Source organism: Phaseolus vulgaris, chromosome 8 (assembly GCF_000499845.2).
Source record: "Phaseolus vulgaris cultivar G19833 chromosome 8, P. vulgaris v2.0, whole genome shotgun sequence".
NCBI classification, from domain to species: domain Eukaryota; kingdom Viridiplantae; phylum Streptophyta; class Magnoliopsida; order Fabales; family Fabaceae; genus Phaseolus; species Phaseolus vulgaris.
In genome coordinates this window covers 53,179,718-53,202,946 of record NC_023752.2, presented here as the reverse complement: position 1 = coordinate 53,202,946, position 23,229 = coordinate 53,179,718, and the positions used below count along the sequence as shown (strand labels likewise).

The 23,229-nt window shown below is 32.3% G+C and overlaps 2 protein-coding genes and 1 non-coding gene across 3 annotated transcripts; 2 read left to right on the top strand and 1 right to left on the bottom strand.

The window, feature by feature from the left end:
• The first annotated feature begins 7,949 nt into the window (after nt 1-7,949).
• Nucleotides 7,950-8,022, top strand: TRNAF-GAA (transfer RNA phenylalanine (anticodon GAA)). Its single transcript has one exon. It is a non-coding gene; the product is annotated as a tRNA-Phe (tRNA).
• Nucleotides 8,023-9,566: 1,544 nt separating this feature from the next.
• Nucleotides 9,567-12,350, top strand: LOC137826701 (aspartic proteinase PCS1-like). The gene has a single exon (XM_068632789.1). It carries the CDS (start codon nt 10,575-10,577, stop codon nt 12,000-12,002), a length of 1,428 nt encoding a protein of 475 aa, XP_068488890.1. The 5' UTR covers nt 9,567-10,574; the 3' UTR covers nt 12,003-12,350.
• Nucleotides 12,351-21,633: 9,283 nt separating this feature from the next.
• On the bottom strand, nt 21,634-22,448 carry LOC137826700 (small polypeptide DEVIL 11). Its single transcript, XM_068632788.1, has one exon. The coding sequence runs from the start codon at nt 22,411-22,413 to the stop codon at nt 21,979-21,981; it is 435 nt and encodes a 144-aa protein (XP_068488889.1). The 5' UTR covers nt 22,414-22,448; the 3' UTR covers nt 21,634-21,978.
• Between the last annotated feature and the right edge of the window lie 781 nt (nt 22,449-23,229).

The window sequence follows — 23,229 nt, the reverse complement described above, 5'->3', positions numbered from 1 at the left end:
TGTGAAATGGTCATGTAGGTTTGAAATGTTTGGTGAAATGAATAGATGGAAGAAAGCTTAGAAAGGTTTGAAACTTTTGGCAAAGACAAAATGAAAATTTTCAAGAAAATTTCATTGCAGGGTAATTTTAGCTTAAGCTAGAACAAATCTGGTGCTCTCTGCCAAATTTTAGCTTAAGCTAAAAAGAGCTAGCTTGAGCTAGAACAAATTTGTTGCTCTCTGCCAAATTTTAGCTTGAGCTAAAATGAGCTAGCTTGAGCTAGAACAAATCTGTTGCTCTCTGCCAAATTTTAGCCTGAGCTAAGAAGCTCTAGCCGAAGCTAGTGAGATTTCTAAAAAAAAAAAAAAAAAAAACTGCAGCATTTTATAAAAATCACATTTTGAAAACCCTGCACCCTAACTCAGTTTCAGAAGCACCCTCTGTTCTAAAAAAATCCCAAAGCTTCCATCTACATAACCATTCTTAAACAAACATTTCATCTACATTGCCATTATCAAGGTAAGTAATTACTCTTCTCCATAATCATTTTCATTGCAATTTCCATTCAACCAAACCCAATCATGCATGTTTCTGCTTCCAGTTCACAGTTTCGTTTTTAAATTGAAAGATTCAATCTTTTCAATGTCTTGATGTTGAGTAGGATTGTGGAATAGGATAATCAAAGTTAAGTACGGTTTCCATGGATAAAATACCAAAACAAAAAGTACTCATTCAATTTCATTTTATACATTACATATCAAGTGTTTGTTGAAATGCCAATCAAATAAAACACTTTGATTTGAGAAATGTTTATTCTTACTTGTGCAGAAAAATGAGTCGCACCAAATCCACAACTGGTATTAAATAATCTGTCGTTGACACCCACTAAATTTGATGATTATCTATCTTGGCATGGGGACATACACAGTTTTTCAGGGGAGGCAAGAGAATTTGGAGTTGGGACTAGAGTTGAAGATACACCAGAAATGGCAGCTGGACCAATTGGAGCAGCAGATGATGAACATTCAAACCAAGTTCAGAATGATGATGTTGGCACAGAGCGGAACAAAGTCATAAGAGGAGATTGATACTTATCATGCACAATGAACAGAAAACTGGTTTTATCTTTTTGTTTAACTTTACTTTCAGTTTAATTTAGTAAGTTGATTTTAGCAATTTAGCTTAATATTTCTTACTTTAGCTTTTGTTGATGGCAAGCTTAAGTTAGTATAGTGGTTGATGTTTGCATATTTTGTGAAGTGAAATCTTGTATATAGATAGATGATGGCATAAATTTTTGGAAAAAGAAATCAAACAATAGTTTTAAATTAGAACAACTAAATGGATTGATCGGGGACTTAATTTGAAAAAAATTTGTGGCTGGAACCATCACTCAAATTGAGAAAGGATATTAATGTGTAAAAGTTGGAACAATGTAAACAGTTGAAAGCAATGACTGAGAACAAATGAGAAATTGAAATTAGTCAACCAAGTGAGAGTGTGAAACCTTTAAACAGTTTGAAGACTTTCACTAGTAAAGAGTTAATTGAGGTTGCCTAATTTTCTAGTCAATTTGCATCACAAAATCAAATATGGAGATGATTGAGACATGTTTAATAGAGTTGGAGGTGAGAAAACTCAGAACCAAACAGCTAACCTTTGCAATATATGATGAAATGTGCAGAAAAATAACCCTTTTTGAGCCAAATTTATTTTATTGCACCCTAGCTTCTGATATACATATATTGTCCTACCTTGTGGTATGCTAACAAAAGGAGAGCATAGGTGCAATTCAAATTTCTATAATTAAAAGAATTGGGTTTGGTGTGGCTGCTGGGATTTTGAGAATGAAAAAAAAAAGGGAATGACAAAATTATCCAAATTCTCATTCTCTTTTCTAAAAAAAAGAAAAAAGAAAGAAAAAGAAAAAGCAAAGGGGATTACAAGAATATAAAAAGAAGCAATGTGAATGAATCTTATGGAAGGGATAATGGATAACACAATTAGAAAGTGAATTGCAAATATGCTAATCTTTAGTTAAGTGTGCATTTTTTATCCTGGAAAAACCAAATTTTCTTTGTAACTCAGCCTCATTACAACCTGAAAAGACCTCAAGATCTATGTTTGTGAAAGTGTTTGTAATCAATTGGAAATGAAGGGCAACCTTAAATTAACTTGGAATTCAGTGGAAAAAAAAAGAGGCAAAACACTCACCAGTGAGGAATGAAGAGAGAAATTCCATAGTTTGATTCTTAGTGAAGAGTAACAATTGTTTACCTTGGAAATTGAATACATTCTTATCCTGTCTTGGTTTGAATTGATAGGAAACACCATAATTTTTTGTTGAATTATCTTGTGCTCTTTCCATGAAGTTGTTCTGATATTAAACTATAGATTTGATTTCTAAGGATTTTGGGGAAGAATGAACTCATTTTTTGGGATTCAATTACTTTGCTTGAGGACAAGCAAGATTCTAGGTTGGGGGGAATTTGATAAGTGCCAATGTGTAGTTTTTATGATTGAGAAAATTGAACACTTTGGAACTTAATTGTTGCTTAATGTAAGAAAATTACCCTAATCTGAGAATTATTGAATCTGATTATATATTTTTTGAACCAAGAAACAAATGAAGAAATTTAATCTCAATTTTTGTGTAAATTGCAGATGAATATGAAGCATTGAAAGAATGTATTCAAGCTGGCATTGAAAGAAAAAAAAAAGTAAAAACTGAATTGGATCACAAGAAGATTTAGCTCAAGCTAGAGGATTTAGCTCAAGCTAAAACTGTCCAGAGTTGATTAAAGGTGCAGTACAATTCTAGCTCAGGCTAGAATTGCTAGCTCAAGCTAAAACTGTCCAGAATTGATTAAAGGTGCAGTACTGATCTAGCTCAGGCTAGAATCGCTAGCTCAAGCTAAAAATGCACTGAAAGATCTAGCTCAAGCTAAAACAGGCTAGCTTGAGCTAAAGTTGATTATATAAATTCTGAAACATAACTCAAAACCAGCGGTGGAAAACAGATTGGGTTTTTTAGAGAGAGACTAGTGAGAGAAAGAGAAGAAACCTCTGTTCTTAGGAGAAGAACTTGCTCAGATCAGCCATTCTTATGCAATCCAGATCAAGAATGAAGATTGAAGGAGCTGTCATGAGTGGCTAAGTTCTTTCTAACTTGGGATTGAATGTAATTTATCTTGATCAAATGTATTCTTGGTGATATATTTATAAAATTCTTTTTTCTACTTGTTCTTGGTATTTTCGTTTTATGCTTATTGCTTGATTCTGTCTGATCAATAGAGTCTTGATTTTGATCCTTAAATTTAACTGGAAAGTACCTTTAAGGATCTGAAATAAACAAAAATATTTGATAACTTGTAATGCTAGGAATAGATTCCAGGTTATTGATTGCATTATAATTCTGTTCCTAAAGCTGGATGATTTGTTAAATATCTGAGGAATCAGTGTTTGAGAAATTATCTTATGAATTTCATTTGTGAGGAATCAAGATGAATGACTTTAAATTAAGCATCAAGAATAAGTAGTTTTGAGTATTATATATTGTATTATTCAAAATACAGATGATTGAGATAAACACAATTCAATCCCAAGTATCTTTCTCTATAATTGATAAGTTAGTTTTGTATTTGGTTGAATCAAACCCTATATCTCTTAGTTACTTGTGAAATATTTAATTTGGTAATGAACAAGTTCTCAACAATCAAAATTATCTTCTATACTTGATGAGTTTTAAAACAAAACATCTTAATTAGAATTGTTCCCTGTGGATTCGACATTCGTACTTTAAAGAGTACTATATTACAGTTGATTCGGTACACTTGCCGAAAAATATCAACAAGAATTATACATGTTACAACTGAGTTCTGAATTCTCTGGAAAAACATATTGTGATTACTTTCTATATGCAGCCAACACTTCATATTAATCTTGTACATATGTTTCCTCCATCATTGTAGAATAATGTAGTAGTATTATGAAAGAAAGGATTTATGTATAAATAAAATTATTCTTTCTCCTTAAGAAATAATAAAATAAATATGTAAAATAGAAAGAAAAAAATCCAATTATATATATATATATATTCATATTTTATCTTTCATTTTTTTCATTATTAAATTACTTGAAAAATAAATACCTCAACAAAAAATATAAACCTATTAATAAATCGATTATATTAATATGTAAAAAATAGAAATAAAGGAGCACGTTACACGTTGTGCTTTCTATCTCCCATTTGGGAAATTGCAGCCACCATTAATAATGTGATTGAATTTGGTGAGTCAAATTCAAATTACTGGTTTAATCAACACCAAATTTGAACGGGGACTGAAACTCTTTGCCTATGATGGCACACCACAAAAGATTAGACGAGAAAAAAAAAGTATCAATAATTTCCCATCATTAATTAAAGAGAAGGATCTGTTGTTCCTTTTCAACAGAGAAGAGAAATAAAAGTCTATTAACTATTCATTACCAAACGCGTGGCTCATAAAATCTCAAAATAGATAGCTTTTGAAACATGCACAATTTCAAAGCAGAAGAGCAGAAGGATGAGTTCCATTTGAAGTTTGATTGCTGGGATGGTCCCATCTTAATCATAAGGTAGCTGTAAGGAAATTAAATGGCTAAAATGGAATACAAGATGACCACTAAGCAGCCTATAGTTTTTAATTTTTGTTTTTGTTTACTTTTGCTGTTGTTGACAGCTAGAGTTGAACAGTGAGAAACTGTCCTTATGATTTATGAGCAGAAGATTGAGTAAATGAGTGATGGGTTCATCTTCCAAAATTGTTAGTTATATGTGTGTTTTCAAAGCATTGATCCTTCTGTGAAGGAAGTTTACAATAATTGTAGGGAAGGACGATAGGGTTATAAATATTGTAGCAATAATGTCATGGAGGACACTTACAAATGTGAAAGAAATACACCCAATTGAGCGTGATTTGTAGTTATTTATAGAAATTTTGGTTTTGCATTGAACGAAGTTTGTACAAGAAAGAAAGGCTATGAGCTCGGCTCAGCTGTTACTTCTTATTGATCGGACATTCAAAGTTATGGACCTTGATGAATTAAAGTTTTTTTTTGGCCTTGAAGTACTTAGATCTTATAATGGCATTTACATCTGTCATGGAAAGTACGCCCTTGACATCTTTGCTGACACTGGTTTTTTAGCTGCTAAGCTTGTTTTAACTCCCATGATGCAAGATAAAAGGAGTTTCTTTGACAAAAGTTCAACTCCTTATGACATTGTTTCTTAACAAAGGATCATTGAAAGACTCCTTCATCTGACTAACACAAGGCCAAACATATGTTACATTGTTCAGTTCTCAAGTCAGTTTCTAAAGGCTCCTACTACTATCATTATAATGTTACTCAATGTATTCTAATTGGACAATTTTCCAAGACACATGATGTTCCACTACTGGTTACATCTTTCTTGATTCAAACCCTAAACCACAATTTCACATTCTTCCTTTGAGGATGAGTATCGTGTTTTAGCCACTATCACATATGAAATTCAATGGATTGTGTATCTTCTGAGAAACCTTAGAGTACATCCTACGGCTCTTGTTACATTATATTGTGATACTCAATCTACTAGGCATATAACTTCCAATCTCAACTTTCATGAACACGCAAAACATTAAAATCGACTCTAAGCTAACTTGTTTCACTTTGTTCCCATTTCTTCTGATCAACAACTTCCATCGCTTGAGCCAAAGACCCTTAATATCCACGACACAACTTGAAGGGGGCTATTGAAGTTGCTTTTTTTGTTTTTTGGTTGCACGTTTTTGTGTTTGTTCTCTTTGATACGTTTTGCAACTCTTTATATTGAGTGTGCTTCTCTTTTGTATGTACTCTCTTTCATGCTTTTCAATAAAGTTCTTTGACTTACATGCTTTTGGTTTCGGTGGTCCCATAACACACTTATATTCTAGTGTAGTTTTTTTTAAATATACTCATGCATGCCTATCACACCAATTTCTAAACTCAGTCATTAATGTTCTCGAACGGAGTTGGAACCAAAAGAATTATTCGAGCTGCTCCTCTGCCTCCTCGGTCGGTTGGTCTGCACTTCTACTTCTCTCCAAGCATGCTCCTTATGCTCCTCCTCTCAATCTGTCATTCGGTCTCCACAAAGTTGAGACTCGAATGATACTAGCAAAAGACACTCCGACTTGAGTATTCGACACTTGGTACTCTAAGCACTATATAATGACTTATCTGGTTCTTGGATTTTGTGTCTATTTATATGGTTATTATAGGTCTTTTCTTATTGGGTCTTATTATGGAGATGGGTCATGCTTAGAAATGTATTAACTAGCTTTTCGTCGTTGATTAGCCTTGTTAATTCTATTTAGGCGTAATGATTTTTGCGGTGTCGATCGGCATAGTGACCGAGTTCTGAGATATGGTCTCGATCGTACGGGCTCTACCAGTACAATTAACAAGTAAAAATGAAAAAATAAAATCACGCTGCATGCAATAGGGATTATATTGAGAAATTTTTAATGATAAAATATTCATAAACTCAACAAAATAATAAGATAATTAGATAATAAATTTATCAAAATATACTTCTAATGAGAAAAATATATCTTTTAATGATAGATTATCTTATTACCAAAACTGCAGTGTTTAGAGTAGTGTTATGATGATAGAGTTTTATTGTCCACAATATTTAAGATAATTTTTAAATATTTTAAATATTAAAATCCTAGCACATTACTTAATTTTACCTCAAAAGGTTTATATACATAAATGTAAACGAAATTAAGCGTTTATTTATAAAGAAAAATGTTGCTGCTAATTAGTCCTTTCTTAAGTGTGGTTTAGCTCTAATTTCATTGTTGAATTTTTTAGTTATTTTTCAAAGACTGGGATGCTCTTTAAATACATTGTTAGTTTAACTTTTTTTTATACTTAATTAGTACTTTGATGATCCGTTGTTTACCTTATGTTAAGAGGTAGAGACAAGTGTTTACAAAGATCTAAAAATTTTAGATTATTCATAATATTTTGAATTTTTTAAAGATATTATGTTGACATCATAATTTTATTATATAGATATACAGGGTTGACACATTTTTAAAATGTTTTACATTTATTTATTATTTTTATTAATAAATTATTTTTTCATAGAGGATCTCCCATTACCTAGTTGTAAGAAACTGTCCGAGCTATCACTTGAAGCTAAGTGGCAATAATGTAAGAGAGGTCCCCTCAAAGTGAATATGAAGATTTGAGCAGCATTAAATGTTTTCTGCCTCAAATGCATCCATTTCTACAAAAGACATATATTGCTTTTGATGCAAGGCTAATAGAACCCTAACTAGCTATCAGGGTCCATGGCTATGGAAGGAAGAGCTAAGTCTGGCACATAGACGATCATGACAATCACTTTTCCTAATGATAATTTTTTTTATTTTTTTATCAGAAAAACATTGAAAAATTAATTAAATAAGGATGTTCCTAATGATAAATATTGCATTGTCATGTCTATGTCTGATGTCAAAGCCAATTGCCAAGGATTATGTTATATCATATACAGTCACCACTCACAACTCGCATTCTTCATTGCTTGTTCATTATTGGACACCCAGACCCACTCACAAATTTATCTCACTGTTCATCACTATATACTACATCACTAAGAGGAGATTAATAATATCTGTATAATAATCTTAGATTAATACATGAATCAGCATTCAAAAAGTATTAAAAACACAGGTAAACTAGTTTCCTAACCTTACACTTTTTTATCCTTGTAATTTAGCCTATCTATAACTTTGTTTCCTATAATTATTTATTGTTTTCAATTTTCTAATTGTTTGTATTAAGTATCTTTGATCCCATCCATTATTTAATACGTGAGGCATCGGGTGTTTACAGATTAACAAAGAAAATTACAATGTTTTAAGAATAACAAATGTTTAAATAAAAATAAATTGCGGGGATAGCTCAGTTGGGAGAGCGTCAGACTGAAGATCTGAAGGTCACGTGTTCGATCCACGTTCACCGCAAATGAAAGCTAGCTTTTTATTTTTTTATGTTAATTTTTTGTTCTCTTAATCGATCACAATTAAAATATATTATGTTTTATGAGTTTTTTTTCGAATATTTTGTTAAACTTTCAAAATCTATATGAAGAAACTTATTTCTTGAAACTTTTTATAAAAAATATTTTTTCTATAAAAATAAATATCTTTAATAAAAGATTTTTTTTAAAACACAATCAGTTTCCTCATTCCGTCCAAAAATATACATATTAAAAAAACTTGTGCATCACGTTATTTTTCATGTTTCCTTTTCTTTTCCTAACATATCATATAATGAAAAAAACACATTTATTATTATTATTATTATTATTTGCTGGAGTCCGTCCACTTCCTCTTATGTCACCTAGAGTCTATAAGTTTTAAAAGTGTAACAAAATGTTTTCATAATTATTGTTAATCTCTGTTTATGTTTTGTTTTTTCTTGTCACTATCAATATTTTATTAAATATAATTTTTTTTTAGAATTATTAATGAGAAATTTAGAAACAAAACAAGATAAAACTATATGGCAAATTTCAAAACCTCAACCTTCGACCGATTCTTATGACTTTATGGATAGATTCCCACTAAATTATTGTAATGACTTTTAATTTGATGAATTATCGGTGTAAATTTTCCTATATTATTGTTAATTTGGTGTCATTGCATTTATTAAATTTGACTAATAATTAATTATTAAATAAGATGTCAAACTCTCATTAAGTAAGATGTCGAACTCCTATTGCGTGTCAAAATTAATGATAGACCTTCTTATGGCTTTTTGTGTATCTCCTATCTTAGTCAAGAGAATTTATTTCTCAATAAAATGGTAATTATATTAAAAAAAACTCCTTGCAAAAGTAAATTATAATCATAATTATAATAGTGCTAAACAACTATTGAATTTTAATTGTTAATTCCAAATTTTAAAGGCTGAAAATATCAACTGTGACAACAAATTTTTTTATTAAATATTAATTAATTTAGAAATTAAAAATAATGAATTATTACATTAGTTAAATTAAATATTATTTTATTTAAAATTACTTTTATTATTAATAAAAATTTAAAACAATTTAAAAAAAATTGTATTTAATAGTAACTATCAAAATTTTAACTACTAATTATTTTAAATTTTTAATTAATCTTTAATTAAATTAAAGATTAATTTAAAATCTAAATAAATAATACATAAAATCTTAACAATTGGAGTTACATATTAAATTAGAAACAATTTTATAAATTCTTATTAATAATAAAAAATTATTTTAAATAAAACTAATTTTTTTAATTTATAAAATAATATTTAACTTAATTAATATAATGATTAATTATTTTTATTTTTAAATTATTTGATATTTAATTATTATTTCGAGTGTACTGATGCAAGCAAGACACTTTATCCTTTACCAATGAAAAGCAAAATGTACATGAAGCTGGAAAAGTTTGGTCTTCGATTTGATTAAGTGATTCATACTGTATAGCATGGAATGAACTTGGATGCTCTGATTAGTCAAATCATGCTTTAAGATAGTGTGCCAAATTTTCAAGCATTCTCTAAGTAGCAATTGTGTATTAATCCACAACATACACACCATTTGATAACTCTAAGCAGTAGTTTTTTGTTGTTCTTGGCACTTCCGGGTTTTACTACAACACTGCACCTTTTGTCTATTTGCTTTTTGGTTTCCAGAGCTCCTTTTTCTAAAGAAAGTGTCGGTAGCATGAACCTTTTTTTTTTCTTTGGACACTCTTGAAATAACCATGTGTTTAAGCACTCTGTGAGATTCAAGGACGCATTTTGTAACATACATGTTTTAGATTGTTTGATGTGTGAAAGAAAAAGATAAGGAAATATCACACTTTTAACTTAACCATATCAATTCATTCTAACTACTTGAGATATATAATGTGCATGGATTCATATCCAAAATCACTTTAAGCCTGTAATACGAATTGATTTATCATCCCTACCAACATACATGGCGATCATCGGTTGAAGACGGCTACTCGATCTTCGTTATTTCTAAATGAAGTATAAGGTAATCATGGTTAGGATAAAAAATTCTATTTTGCTTCATCTTGGTTCAAAACACCTACTACCCCCTAAATAAAAAGGTAGATATTAAATGTTTCTGAATCTATAAATAGAGATCTATACACTATCACCATAAAAAAACAATTAAATACTCAAAAGATAAAACTTCATTATATACTATCTCACTATCATAGACTCATGCAGTCAAATAGTAAATTAAATAGTTAACCGTCTCACTCAGTAAGAAATACTTGGTATCAACACTATCAAGGTTTGCATTGCATACTAATCACCCTTTTGTTGTTAAAAAAGGTGGAATTTGTTAATAGTTTTACCTTTTATAATACTAGAAAACAATACATTCATTTTCCAGTGAATGTAACGACAGGAATTGTCCTCTGATACAGCTATACAGGAGAATCTTTAGAGAGCTCCACCACACCTTCACACGGAGACCGTCTGATAGTACAATCCAATCCTTTCTCTCTCCCAATTTAATATGATTTGGAAGTTCCAACTCAGCTACTCAACTCATGAGATGCAAACCAAACCTGAATCAATACATACTCTGAATAATCCACCAACAAACACAAACCTGAATCAATATTCTCCTTTCATGGCCTCTTCTAAGTCTTCTCTTTCTTATCCTCTCTGTTCCTTCGCAATCCCCCTCCTCTTCATTCTCCTCCAAATTCAAACATGTGTTTCTTCATCACAAACACAAAAATCCCTCCTACTGTCTCTAAAAACACAAACACAAACACAAACACCCTCACCCTCACGTAAGCTCTCTTTCCAGCATAATGTAACACTAACCGTCTCATTAACTGTAGGCTCACCCCCACAGAATGTTACCATGGTCCTCGACACAGGGAGTGAACTCTCCTGGCTCCACTGCAAAAAACTCCCAAACCTAAACTCAACCTTCAACCCTTTCCTCTCATCCTCCTACACCACAACTCCATGCAATTCATCCATATGCAAGACTCGAACTCGTGACCTTATCCTACCCGCTTCCTGCGACCCCAACAAACTCTGCCACGTCATCGTCTCCTACGCCGACTCCTCCTCCGTCGAGGGCACCCTCGCCGCAGAAACCTTCTTCATCGGTGGCGCATCACAACCACGAACCCTGTTCGGGTGCATGGACACCGCCGGGTACACCTCCGACGCCGACGAGGATTCCAAAACAACAGGTCTTATGGGCATGAACCGAGGCTCTCTCTCGCTGGTGACCCAAATGGCGCTCCCCAAATTCTCGTACTGCATCTCCGGGAAGGACGCCTCCGGAGTTCTCCTTCTGGGAGGTGGGGCCGCCGCCGCACCGTGGCTGGGGCCGCTGAAGTATACACCTTTAGTGACGGCAACAACCTCGTTGCCGTACTTTGACAGCGTGGCGTACACGGTCCAGCTCTTGGGGATCAAGGTTTCGGAGAAACTTCTGCAACTTCCGAAGTCGGTGTTCGTGCCCGACCACACAGGGGCGGGTCAGACGATGGTGGATTCGGGTACCCAGTTCACTTTTCTTCTCGGGTCGGTTTATTCAGCATTGAAAGATGAGTTCTTGGAGCAAACAAAGGGGGTGCTGACCCGAATTGAGGACCCGGAGTTTGTGTTTGAGGGGGCGATGGACTTGTGCTACCACGCACCAGCGAGTTTGGCGGCGGTTCCGGCAGTGACGCTGGTGTTTGAGGGGGCGGAGATGAGGGTGTCCGGGGAGAGGCTGTTGTATAAAGCGAGGAAGGGGAGTGATTGGGTTTATTGCTTCACTTTTGGGAACTCTGATTTGTTGGGAATTGAAGCATACGTGATTGGGCATCATCATCAGCAGAACGTGTGGATGGAGTTTGATTTGGTGAAGTCTAGGGTGGGGTTCACCGAGACAACGTGTGACCTCGCCAGTCAACGGTTGGGCCTCTCTCCTTAGATCTTGGACACTCGTTTATACCCGTCTGATTATCAGAATCTTTTTTGGATTCACTCAGTACAGCCATTAATCAATTATCAACCCTCGGATTAGAGATACTGCTTAGGGAAAAACTAAAATCATCTTATAGAATTTGGACTCTTTAACTTTACAGGTAAAGTTCGTTTACAGTTGCATTCTACTTTAACTACAACTGCTTTGTTATTAAATGTGTATTATAATGATGTTTTGGATGTTAAGAGAAGTTGATTTTGCTTCAATGAGAAACTGTTTGATTTTTTCATTTAAAAATAAATATTGTATGAAAGCTTGAAGTGATCGTTTATCTTATAGAAATTGTCCTTCTAATGTGTGTTTGAAATCTCTGATTTGTGTCTATTTTTAAGTGTGAGTGTGTGTTTTGTTTCCGTTTGTAAGTGTGTGTGATTTGAGACCATTTTAAATGGATTATCATAATAAACTTTCAGAAAACCATTTTATTTTCTATTTAAGTTCATTCTTATAAATACAAAATTATATTTCGTTATTATTTAACTTTTTAAAAAGGTGTTTGGAGATTAATTTGATTAGGTTGGGTATTAATCTGTTGTGTGTCTGCGGTTGTAGAGATAGACTTCAGGTAAAGATAGATGTATACCAATGCAACTTGGTACAACCACTTAAGCATTAAACAAAAACACTTTTTTAACTTACTAAATTATTGATTTTAGGGTTAAATATATTTTTAGTATATATATTTTCACTTTTGGTTTTTAATTTAAATTTTAAATCTTCTCAGTATTTATAATAAAAATTTATTCTAATAATTTTCTTATTACAATGATAAAGTTTAGATTAAAAATAAAATTTAATTTTATATATAAATACAGAGACGAAATATATAATTAACTCCATTTTAATTTACTTCAAAATTATTAAGATCAACTAAAAATTTAAATAAAAGCAAGAGAAAAAAAAAATTTAACCATATTTATAACTATCCTATTTTTGCTTAGTCAATGGGAAGGAAGACAGCAGCATTCATTTAAATCAATTATCACATTTTCTTTCAGGGCATGTTATAATAAAGTCATGGCATGAGATTAGGGGAAAATAAAAGCACATCATATTAATGTAGGACACATAAGTTGTGTGAACATTTAATTTTTTTTGCCTTTTAAGTTATCTCAACACTTAATTTTGTCAGTCATGTCAATATGAACTTGCACTCAATTTACCGGAAATGACGAAAATATTTTTCTGAATGATCTTAAATAGAAATATTCTAATATGAGAGATTTTATAAAAATAAAATAAAGAAGGGTGTGGATAAAAAAAATATTTTCAGAACTTTTTTTCTGAAAGTATTTGTATTTTTAGAACACATTAATTTCGAAAATTCTTTTTTAGAATACATTTCTAAATTTTACGTTTTGGATTTATTTTTAAAATTTATTTTTTGTATTTTGAAAATTTACTTTTCTGAAATAAAACTTTGATTTTTTAATTGTATTTTTAGAATTTTGGATTTTTAAATCTGGAAGAGAGGATAATTTTTGGAAAATTTGAAAAATGATAGAGTGCAAGTTCAAATTGGTATGGTACAGGAAGAATTCACCATCAATAATAAACCAGATACCTTTATCCTTGTTGGGTAGTCAAAATTGGGCTTGTTTCAGTATGTACCATTTTTGAAATTTTCAAAATTATTCTCTATTCTGAATTTGAAAATCTGAAATTCAAAATATACCTTTTCAAAAAATAATTCTATAATAAATTATTGTGTTTTAGAAATAAAATTTCGTAATAGAATTCAAAAACAAAATCTATTTCAGAAAAGTATATCTAGAATACAAAAAATACGTTCCAGGAAAAAAAGTTTAGGAAACAAAATCTGAAAAATATATTCTAGAAAGAATTTTCAGAATTTAAAAAAGTGTCTATAAATCTAAATCTGAAAACGTATTTCAAAAGTTGTATAGTTGGCACTCCCTCTTTTATTTAAGGGCAATTTTATCGTTTTACATGTAAGTCGGTTACAAGTTCAAATTTGGTAAAGTGCAGAAAGTAATTGGCTATATATTCTATGTGCATTGGGGTCTAGTTATAGGGTTTTTTTGAATGGATCTCGAATGAATATTTAGGCTTTGACTACTCCATTTTAGCGAGGTAAAAGAGAAAAGGAGAAGAAAACTAAATATCTATAGGTTCTCAAATGTTAGGATTGTAACTCGTGCATCTAATCTTATAAATGAACCACAATTACTACAACTAGGTCCTATTTTGTGACTTGAGACTTTATGGGTCTCAAAGTTAGATGGTCCTAGCCTAAACAAAAAATTGGGCCCATAAAAATTTTGTATTACAAATAAAATTTTGAATTCATTAGTGATTGAAACAATTAAATAATTAATGAAGTTATCTAGATGATGAGAATGGTAATAAGTTCACATGTAAGGAGATTGGGTCCTAGAGTGTTTCGTGATAATCAAAATTGATACACTTGGAATTGATACACTTGGCTAAGAATCAATTTTATCATAAAGAACTAAGCACATAAATATCAAACTCCATTTTGAGATTCTAAAAAGGAATTTAATTCTAAAGACACTTTTTATGACAATTAAAAGGGACCTTTTATTTTGGTTATACGAAGCAACTAAGATGATGAAAAATTAAGGAAACAAAAGCTAAGTCAGAAATTTAGTAAAAAATTTCAATACTTACTAAATAGCGTTGATGAATGAACATAAATGGGGGAACACAAACCTATACACAAAGCAAAGACGAAACAAGCAACACCAATTGAGAAAGACGCAAATGGAGGAACCGAGACGAAGGCAATGGAAACAGAGAAAACCAGTGAAGAAGGATGAGACAAACAAAGATAAAACGCAATGGTGAAATGAAGACGAAGGAAATGGATATGGAAGGAGAAGGAAAATCCATGATACAAAATTGGGTGCAAAAGAATTATTTATTTATGTTACCTATCTTCTATCTTAGTATATGAGTTATTAATTAAACTGACATACTAAGTAAGTACTTACTATAAAATATTAAAACTTCAACATCATAATAAATACTTATGCTATCCATTCAATTAATAATCAACATAATGAGTTTTTGAATAATTACACCCAATTTAATAAGTTGTCATAAATTCATTTCTTTTCTCTTAAGAAAATCAACACAAATGACAACTCAAGTGATACATTAAGTGAGTTAAAAATAATTTATTATCATGGTTAGTTGTTTTTATTATTATTTTTACAATCTTAATACATAAGATTTGTATTTCCAAGCGAGAGATAATTAATTAAAACATTTATTCTATATTTTTACTTCTTTAGCCTAATCTTCAAAACACTGGGTTGGTGATTGAGAAAGTTTTTGTTTTTTCATAAATTTTGCACATCTGTTTCATGTACAGGTGAATTCTCTTTCCATACACTATAATTTTGCACATCTGTTTATCACGCTTAATACCCCCACACAGCACAAATCAAAATTATTATCTGGGCTTATTTGAGTCCAATAGCATCCTTCGTGTTATTTGCGTTGAGGAAATTGCTTCCTGCACCCGATCAATTATGACTGACACCCGACGGATTTTTAAAATTTCCATTGTGTCCCTCTCTTTTTTATTTTGAAAAATAGTGTATGGTGAGGTAAAGGAAGTTCATTGTTGTGGTGAAACTTTACTTTGAGTTGGAGAAGAACAAATGAAAAATTTGATAGAAACCAAGTGCCCTAAGTACCTAACACTAATATGGATATAATATCCGCAAAACAACATATTCCGAATAAAAATATTCGCAAGTCAAAAGTCCATTACGGATAAAAATATCTGAAAGTCACTAATCAACTACGGTAAAAATATCTGCAAGCCAATAATGAACTACGGATAAAAATATTCGGAAAGCAATACTCAACTACGGATAAAAATATCCAGAAGCCATGTCAGTGTACCTTGACTTCTTCGACGATGGTTCCTTCTCCGACTTTCGAAGTTGACCGTGGCAGCTGTTGCTCTGCCTGTGATGATGAAGGTCACTGACGGTGAAGCAAACAAACGGAGACGAAGGTGGCTGATGGTGGCTGACTGTGATGGTTGCGCCTGCGGCTGTTGTTGGTTCACGCACAAACGGAGAAAAAGAAGAATAGGGTTGGGTGTAGATCACACTTAAGGTATTTTCAAATTTAATAAGGATAGTTTAGTCTTTTCCTATATGCAATTGGATGTCAGTTCAAAATAATCGGGTACAGGAAGAATCAACCTTACTATTGCAAGGCCCAGCTATTGTTGTTTTTTGTACACCCAATTATATGGTAAATTCTTCGTGCATCTCCTTAGTTTCTTCTGGCCCCTTCATATTCTAATTTCGAAAAAATATAAATTATAATTTATATTACAAATTCTAAAATTCAAAATCCAAAACCCTAAATCAATTTTTATTGCCACGGTAATAACATTGGACGAAGAAGGTGGAATCGAGAACTGCTGTGAGACTGTAGAAGTGAGAGTTGTTGCAGCTGAGAAAGAAAAGAGATGGTGTTTAATGAAAAAGGTGAAAAAATGGATAAACTTAATTATAAAAAAAGGCACCAGCATATGAATAACCAAAATTTTACATCTTAGATTCATAAATAGCACGTGATAGTTTTGGTCATTTAACTTATAGAAACTAACTCTTTTTAGATGCAAAATTTCGCATTATTAAGAAATGGGAGCTAAAATATGAATAAGCATGGAACAGTTATCGAGGCCATAAATTCAAAAGTGATGTGACGTGACATTGCTCCAACACATATGAAATTGAAGGAATAATTCGTTATGCATGGCTGATTATTTGAATTTTTTTTTATCAAACTTATAATTATGAAATGTTATATTCAGAAACACAGACTCAACGAACTAATCACATTCATTAATTTAATGCTTGCAAGTTTATGATTTATAATTAGGCTTTGGTTGTGGATAATATTAACTTTGTCTTCTAATTCTTTAAGAACATAAAAGAAAAGAAAAAAAGGCAACAAGCTATTTATGGACAAACACACCCTCCTCCATTCTTCCTTCTTCAGAATATTTCTCTACTGCCAGCTAGTGCATGCGTGTCTCTGAGTCGACTTTGACTCTGACAACTTTTTTAATTAAGCAAATAATCCCATTCTATTAAATGAAACAAAGTACTAATCATTAAGATTAAGAATATAACTTAATTCATTTCCTAAACATTACATCCAAAAAGTATGCCCATAAACGAAAACCTTTAGTTGCTCTCTAATTTCGTAATAAAACATAAAAGGTTGGAATCTTTTAGGGCTTTTTGTATTTTAGTTTCTATATTAGTATAAAATATCATTTATTCACATACTTTTATTTCTATAAAACAAATTACTATTAATGCATGCATTTACATGGAAATGATACGTTGCGATTTTAAGGCATGCGTGCGGTGATGTGACGTTTGACCATACGTGGACCTATGCGCCATAGGAATTAGGTCAAGCCCAACATAACATCTTCATCTAACCCTATTTACCTTTTGTCTTTTCCTAGGCCCCACTCTTAACCCATGGGCTTTTTCTGTTGCAGCAAAATTTTACTCAATACATTACAAATTTAAGGATGAATTTCAAAGTTGCCTTACTTTTTAAGATTTTATCATATCTTTTTATATGACTTTGTTTATCATTTACTAATGTCGATTTTTTTTGTTTTCTAAGAGATCCTAATAGTAATATCAAAGTTTGATTTGATTAATTCAGATAGGTGAAGAATTTCTTATATTGAAAGTTTTCTTTAATAACTTGTTGGTATCAAATTTCTTACCAATCCGAGGTAATTTCTAGTTTTGTAGTATTAAATGGGACACCTCGTTGTGGGTTTTACTGAAAAATCTGATGGGCCTGGTAGTCTAATACTCTAAAGGGATAAAGTAATTCCCCCATCTCATGGTCTATTTTCTATATAGGGTATGTAGCTGTCTAAACTTTCTGGGTGGGGTTGTACTTGAACCAATTTTATTTTATGACTAATATAATACTAAATAGTACAATTTTTGTTGTGTATCTAAAATGCTGGTGAAGATATAAATACATGAAGATATTTGCTTTTATAATTTATGTTATTAATTGAGCAAATGGGTTATTATGAATAGAAATGTTGATACGAGTCAAGGTTAGTAATAGCATCACTCAACTCAGCTATTCATTAGCATACAAATAAAAGATTTGATGGGTCATGTGTAATAATTGTTTACATTTTCAATAAAAAAAAAACCAAGTGCATTAAATGACGAGTTTTGACTAATGAGTAAGACCCAAAAAGGATTGAGCTTTTGAAGAGAGTACATGAAGTTAGTGAATGTTACAAAAAGGAAACTTTATACTTTATATGCTATAAGTGAGCCTAAAATTGAATTATTGAGAGTAGAAATTAGAGTTTTGTTTAAGTTACACATATTATTTGAAAAATATATATATATTATTTGTAAATGAAATATTTAAAAAAAGTTAATTTTGATGGAAAGAAACGTTGGGAGAAGGGTAAAAAAATGAGAAGAAAAAGTAGGGCATAGAATAATTATGGAATAGGAGTGTAGGAGCTACGAACTAATAATTAGGAGTGGTGTAGTTTCATAATAATTCAGATGCGTTTACTGTTGGAGATCTTTCAACAAAACTAGACAAAGATGGATGGAAGTGGGGACAATGGTTAATCAATGATTTTGGATTACTTTTTGACCATAATTAACTTATTTAACTCATCAAATTGGTGTGCAACACTCACATGATCTAAAGATCATGCACCAGTATCTATCTCTGTTCCCTGTCACGTTCATTCAAAACCTATAATTACTTTCACAATAATCTTATTACTATAATAATGTTCTTTTATCCAATCATATATCTTCCTTTTTTCACTTTTCTTATTCTCTATGATTTATTGTGTAGAACAAATCATTGTTTCGTGAATGCATAGTCAAAAAATGTGGGGAAGGTGAGAATAATAGACACCACGCTGACTCTCTCAATCGTTTCCAACTCACACACACACTATTCACTAATACTTATTACTAATGCCATTAGAAAGCAGTCAAATAATATTTAATATGCTTCAATCAAATTCAAATATCGGTGCAGATTTCGTAGATCATCCAACTATAAGTGCCTTTGGATGTGGGATGATTATGTTTTCACTTTTCCAAGATTTGTTAACTAATATTTAAGGACTGTGTCGTCAATTAAAAACATTTTTCATTTATTAATTTCTTATTTTTAATACAAAGTCAAAAAAAAAAAAATTCTTGAGCCTTTTTTCTCTTATCAAGTTTATGAAAATTTGTCTGAATAGACATTTTTTTAGTTGCATTAATTCCTTCCTTCAACCGCGTACTTTTATTTTTCTAATTTGATTGTAATCGATGTCCTTTCGGCAAGTGCAAACAAATCTCAATGATTAACATCTCAACTTATCTTAAATTTTGAGAATGATTCTTCTTTGATTACATACCAACAAAGTGCACCAAAAGAAGGTTTTGAAGGAAAAGCAAAATCTTCCTTTTGACCAGAAAAAACCCATAACCTACTACACTATATGGCCATTAGAAACAGCCGAAAACCCGAAAACCGAAAAGATGGATGCTAAATAAATGCATAACCCACAACACAACAAGCATGAACAAATAATTGTGTGCCATGGAAAAATGTTAATAAATGCTTTCAAAGTACCAATTAGAGAAATACAAATATGAAACATGTTAAAACGATAAAACTCATCCAATACCCTTTTAAATAATTTAGATTACGTAATATGTATTCACTACTCTTAAAATAGTTTTAGAAACTTTCTAAACTTTATTATATACCCACACACAAACACAAATACAAGTTGCTTTTTGTACACTTTTATTTAATTATGCAACAAACGAATCTACATGTTTTTTTTTCTTTCATTCTATTCAACTCACCATATTAAATTAAAACTCGCTTCTATTTCATAAATGTCTTACTTAATTTATTGCTTCTAAAATAGAAACGAGACTGGGGTGAAATTTCGTTGCATTTATATTTTGCAATAACGGAAACAGTAAAATGTGAAACACCACCCTATTTTTGGTATGTACATCGAAAATTGTTTAGCTTTTAAATAACCAAAGAAAGAAAACAGTGTTCAGTTTCATTGTCTCTATATATGATATACAGTTATTATATTTTTTCACACATAATATAATACAATGTGAGATCACGTCATCTAATGGAATAGAAAAATGATGGTTCTGATTAATAAGAAGTTGGGTGGAACAGGATAAAGTCAAATGATAAATTTAAACGTATATGAGTTTGAAAGTAGTTAATGTAAACAGAAGAAAAGAGCACGTTATGTAAAATAGTCGTACATTATTACGTAACGATAATTTATAATATATAGAAGTAATAATATTAAAGAAAAAAAAGAGTGTTGGTGATATAATAATAATTTATGCGTGTGGTGTAGAAGAAGGTGTTGGCGTGAGAGAGTGTTTGTGTTGCCATTGTCAACAACTCATCATCCATGGCACTTCCTGCCAGCCTGCCATTCCCAAAGGCGTGATGATGAAAAATAAGAAAAAAATGAAAATGGTTTTACACTTTAACCAGGACAAACAAACTCTATAGCTTTTTACTGCACAAACCTTTACCACATGTAGAGGTTTTTGTGGAGTTAGACGCCAAAGAAAAGGGCATGATTTCCATCAAAGAAACGACCCAAATTAGCTAATGAAGCAATGGTTCGTTCATTCCCAAGGCCAAGCAATTCAAATTCACTCCCCACTTACCTCACCCTCAATCAATTCTTGGTCCAATGTACCCTCTAAATAATAAAGCAACGCACGTTCTGCTAAGGATCAGGACCAGGAAAAAGAATAACGCACCAAAAATACCTCCTGACCAAGATTATAGGGTCAAACTAGTCCATGCAGTGGTCAAACAACTCAACTCTACCTAGCACATTCAGGACACTTTCGTCATTCACATCGCACAAATAAACAATTTTGCATTAAGAGTCCTGCCAAAACAACGTTATCAGCAACCCCCCTCACCTTCTAGAATAACCTTCTTATTTTCCACTACCTTTTACCAAAACTAATTGCTCTTCCAATTCCTTAAAATAAACAAAATCAAACCTCCTCTGTGAGTTCCAATGATTTCAGCGACTCTCATCAACAGAGATTTTTCCTCACAACAATTGTTGAATTACAGTGAAAATGAGTATTTAATGCTGTCCATTTACGATTGTGATTAGAGAGAATAGTTCTTCTTCACTTGGATGGTTTCATTGTCATAAAATTTAATTGTGGCAAAAGATTATTAAACAAAGCCCGATGTTGCGTCAGCCTAAGCACGTTTAGATCTACACTGTAGAGAGACCCTACCCTAGCTTACCTCATATCTCAGCAGCAATGGTTTGAAGGGAATCTCAGAGATTTAAGATCTCAATCAAACAAACAAACACCCATCACTTCTTCCTCAATCCCAAAGAGCAACAACGCCCACAAACGGAAACTGGACCAAAAGCCTAAAAATATGAGAAATTGTATTTAAGAGCAGCATAGAAGAAAGGAAAAAAAATAATTTAAAAAGCAGCGGCACCAGGCAGAAATTGTATCTCTCTAAGCTATATCATATATTTCAATTAATCTCTCCATTCTAAACATATTTCTATCAGTTCTCAGACAGCCAAGAAAATTAACCAAAGGTAACACCAAACAAGACTACCCTCCATTGATGGGTTCTCAGAACAACCTTAAAAAAAGCAAAACAAAATTGAAAATTTCTAGCCAAGAGAAACAATTTTTTTATGTACAGTATATCTCAAGCGACCTCCATAACACTGAAAAGGGATCTGATCTAAAGCGAAAGAAAAGAGGAAGGGGACTCAAAAAGAGAGAACTTTATGCCCTCTCAACAACCCATTGCGTCTCCCTCGTAGACCCTTTTCTTCTCTTCACGAATCGCTGTAGTCACGCCAGCAAATGAGCATTGTCACACACCGCCTCATGATGTAGAAGCGCGCCCTTTGCTCCTTGACGAGCCTGGCACACTTGCTCGCAAAAGCACACCTTCTCTGTGAGGAATTCTTGATGAAAGGGGCGCTGGAGGACCTGCTTCTGGTGGATCCTTCTTTCTTCGACAGCTTCCACTTCTCATCGAAGTACAGAGTTGGAGTGGTGGATACAGAAGAAGCCATGGAGATGAAACGAAAGGGATTTTGCTTTGGTGGAAAGAGAGGTGAGGAAGGAGGAAAAGGAGAAACTTTGGCCTGTGGGAAGTGAATTAATTTACTGAGAGACTGAGTCACTGAGGAAGGGATGAGGGGGGAGGGTGAGTATTTATAAGGGGTTAGATTGGAAAAAGGGGTAGCTGATGAGGGGGGTCTCATGTGTGTGGCAGTGTGTGTCACCTGGTTCTTCCTTTGCCTTGAGAGCCCCACTTTAGTTTTTTTATTTATTTTAAATTGTAAATATTGGGAAATGACTTTTTTATTTTATTTTAATGTTATAATAGTATAATAATATATTAAATGTTGGTTAGGGAAAGTATTATTATAGTGAGGTGGGTTCCCAACGCACACGTCAGTGGTGAAAGGGAGAGACGGAAATTGAATGCAGGAAATCTTAGACTGATACTTTGTTCATTTTGGTAGGGAAAGAGAAGGAAATTGAGAAAATAGGGGATGGTGGACTAGAATAAAGGAGTGAGTGAGGTGATGTGAGGTGAGGTAAGGTAAGGTAAGTAGGTAACTGTAAAATTTGTGTGTGAATATGTGAGGGTCTGAAACTGAGAGGAAACTTTGTCAGCATGTGGGAGAGGTTTCACAGAGGATCAAATTGGGAGTGAAACTTTTAGAGTGAAAAACTTTTGTCATTGGGAAACCTTGGTGGTGAAAAAGAGCATTATTTGATTTTCCTTTGTAGGCTACAAGTGCCCAATGCAGAAGAGATTCTAGGAGGTGGGGGACCAAGAGTGTTTGTTTATGTTGCTGTTCACTAATTTTACCTATGTGATCTGGAACCCACTTTTACTTCTACTGTGGATGGATAAAGCTCTCTTGTCTGTTACAAAGCCTATGTTTTTTTCTTCAAAAGGGATTGTCATTTTCTCAGTGGAATTTAGGAATCTTGCCTCATATCTCTTTTTTAGGACAACAGCTTATTTATGCTCCTTTGTGTCATTTGGCCCTTTTACAAAACCAAAT

Coding starts and splice junctions, on each gene's coding strand:
- LOC137826701 (XM_068632789.1), top strand. CDS start 10,575: ATGATTTGGAAGTTCCAACTCAGCTACTCAACTCATGAGATGCAAACC.
- LOC137826700 (XM_068632788.1), bottom strand. CDS start 22,413: ATGAGACCCCCCTCATCAGCTACCCCTTTTTCCAATCTAACCCCTTAT.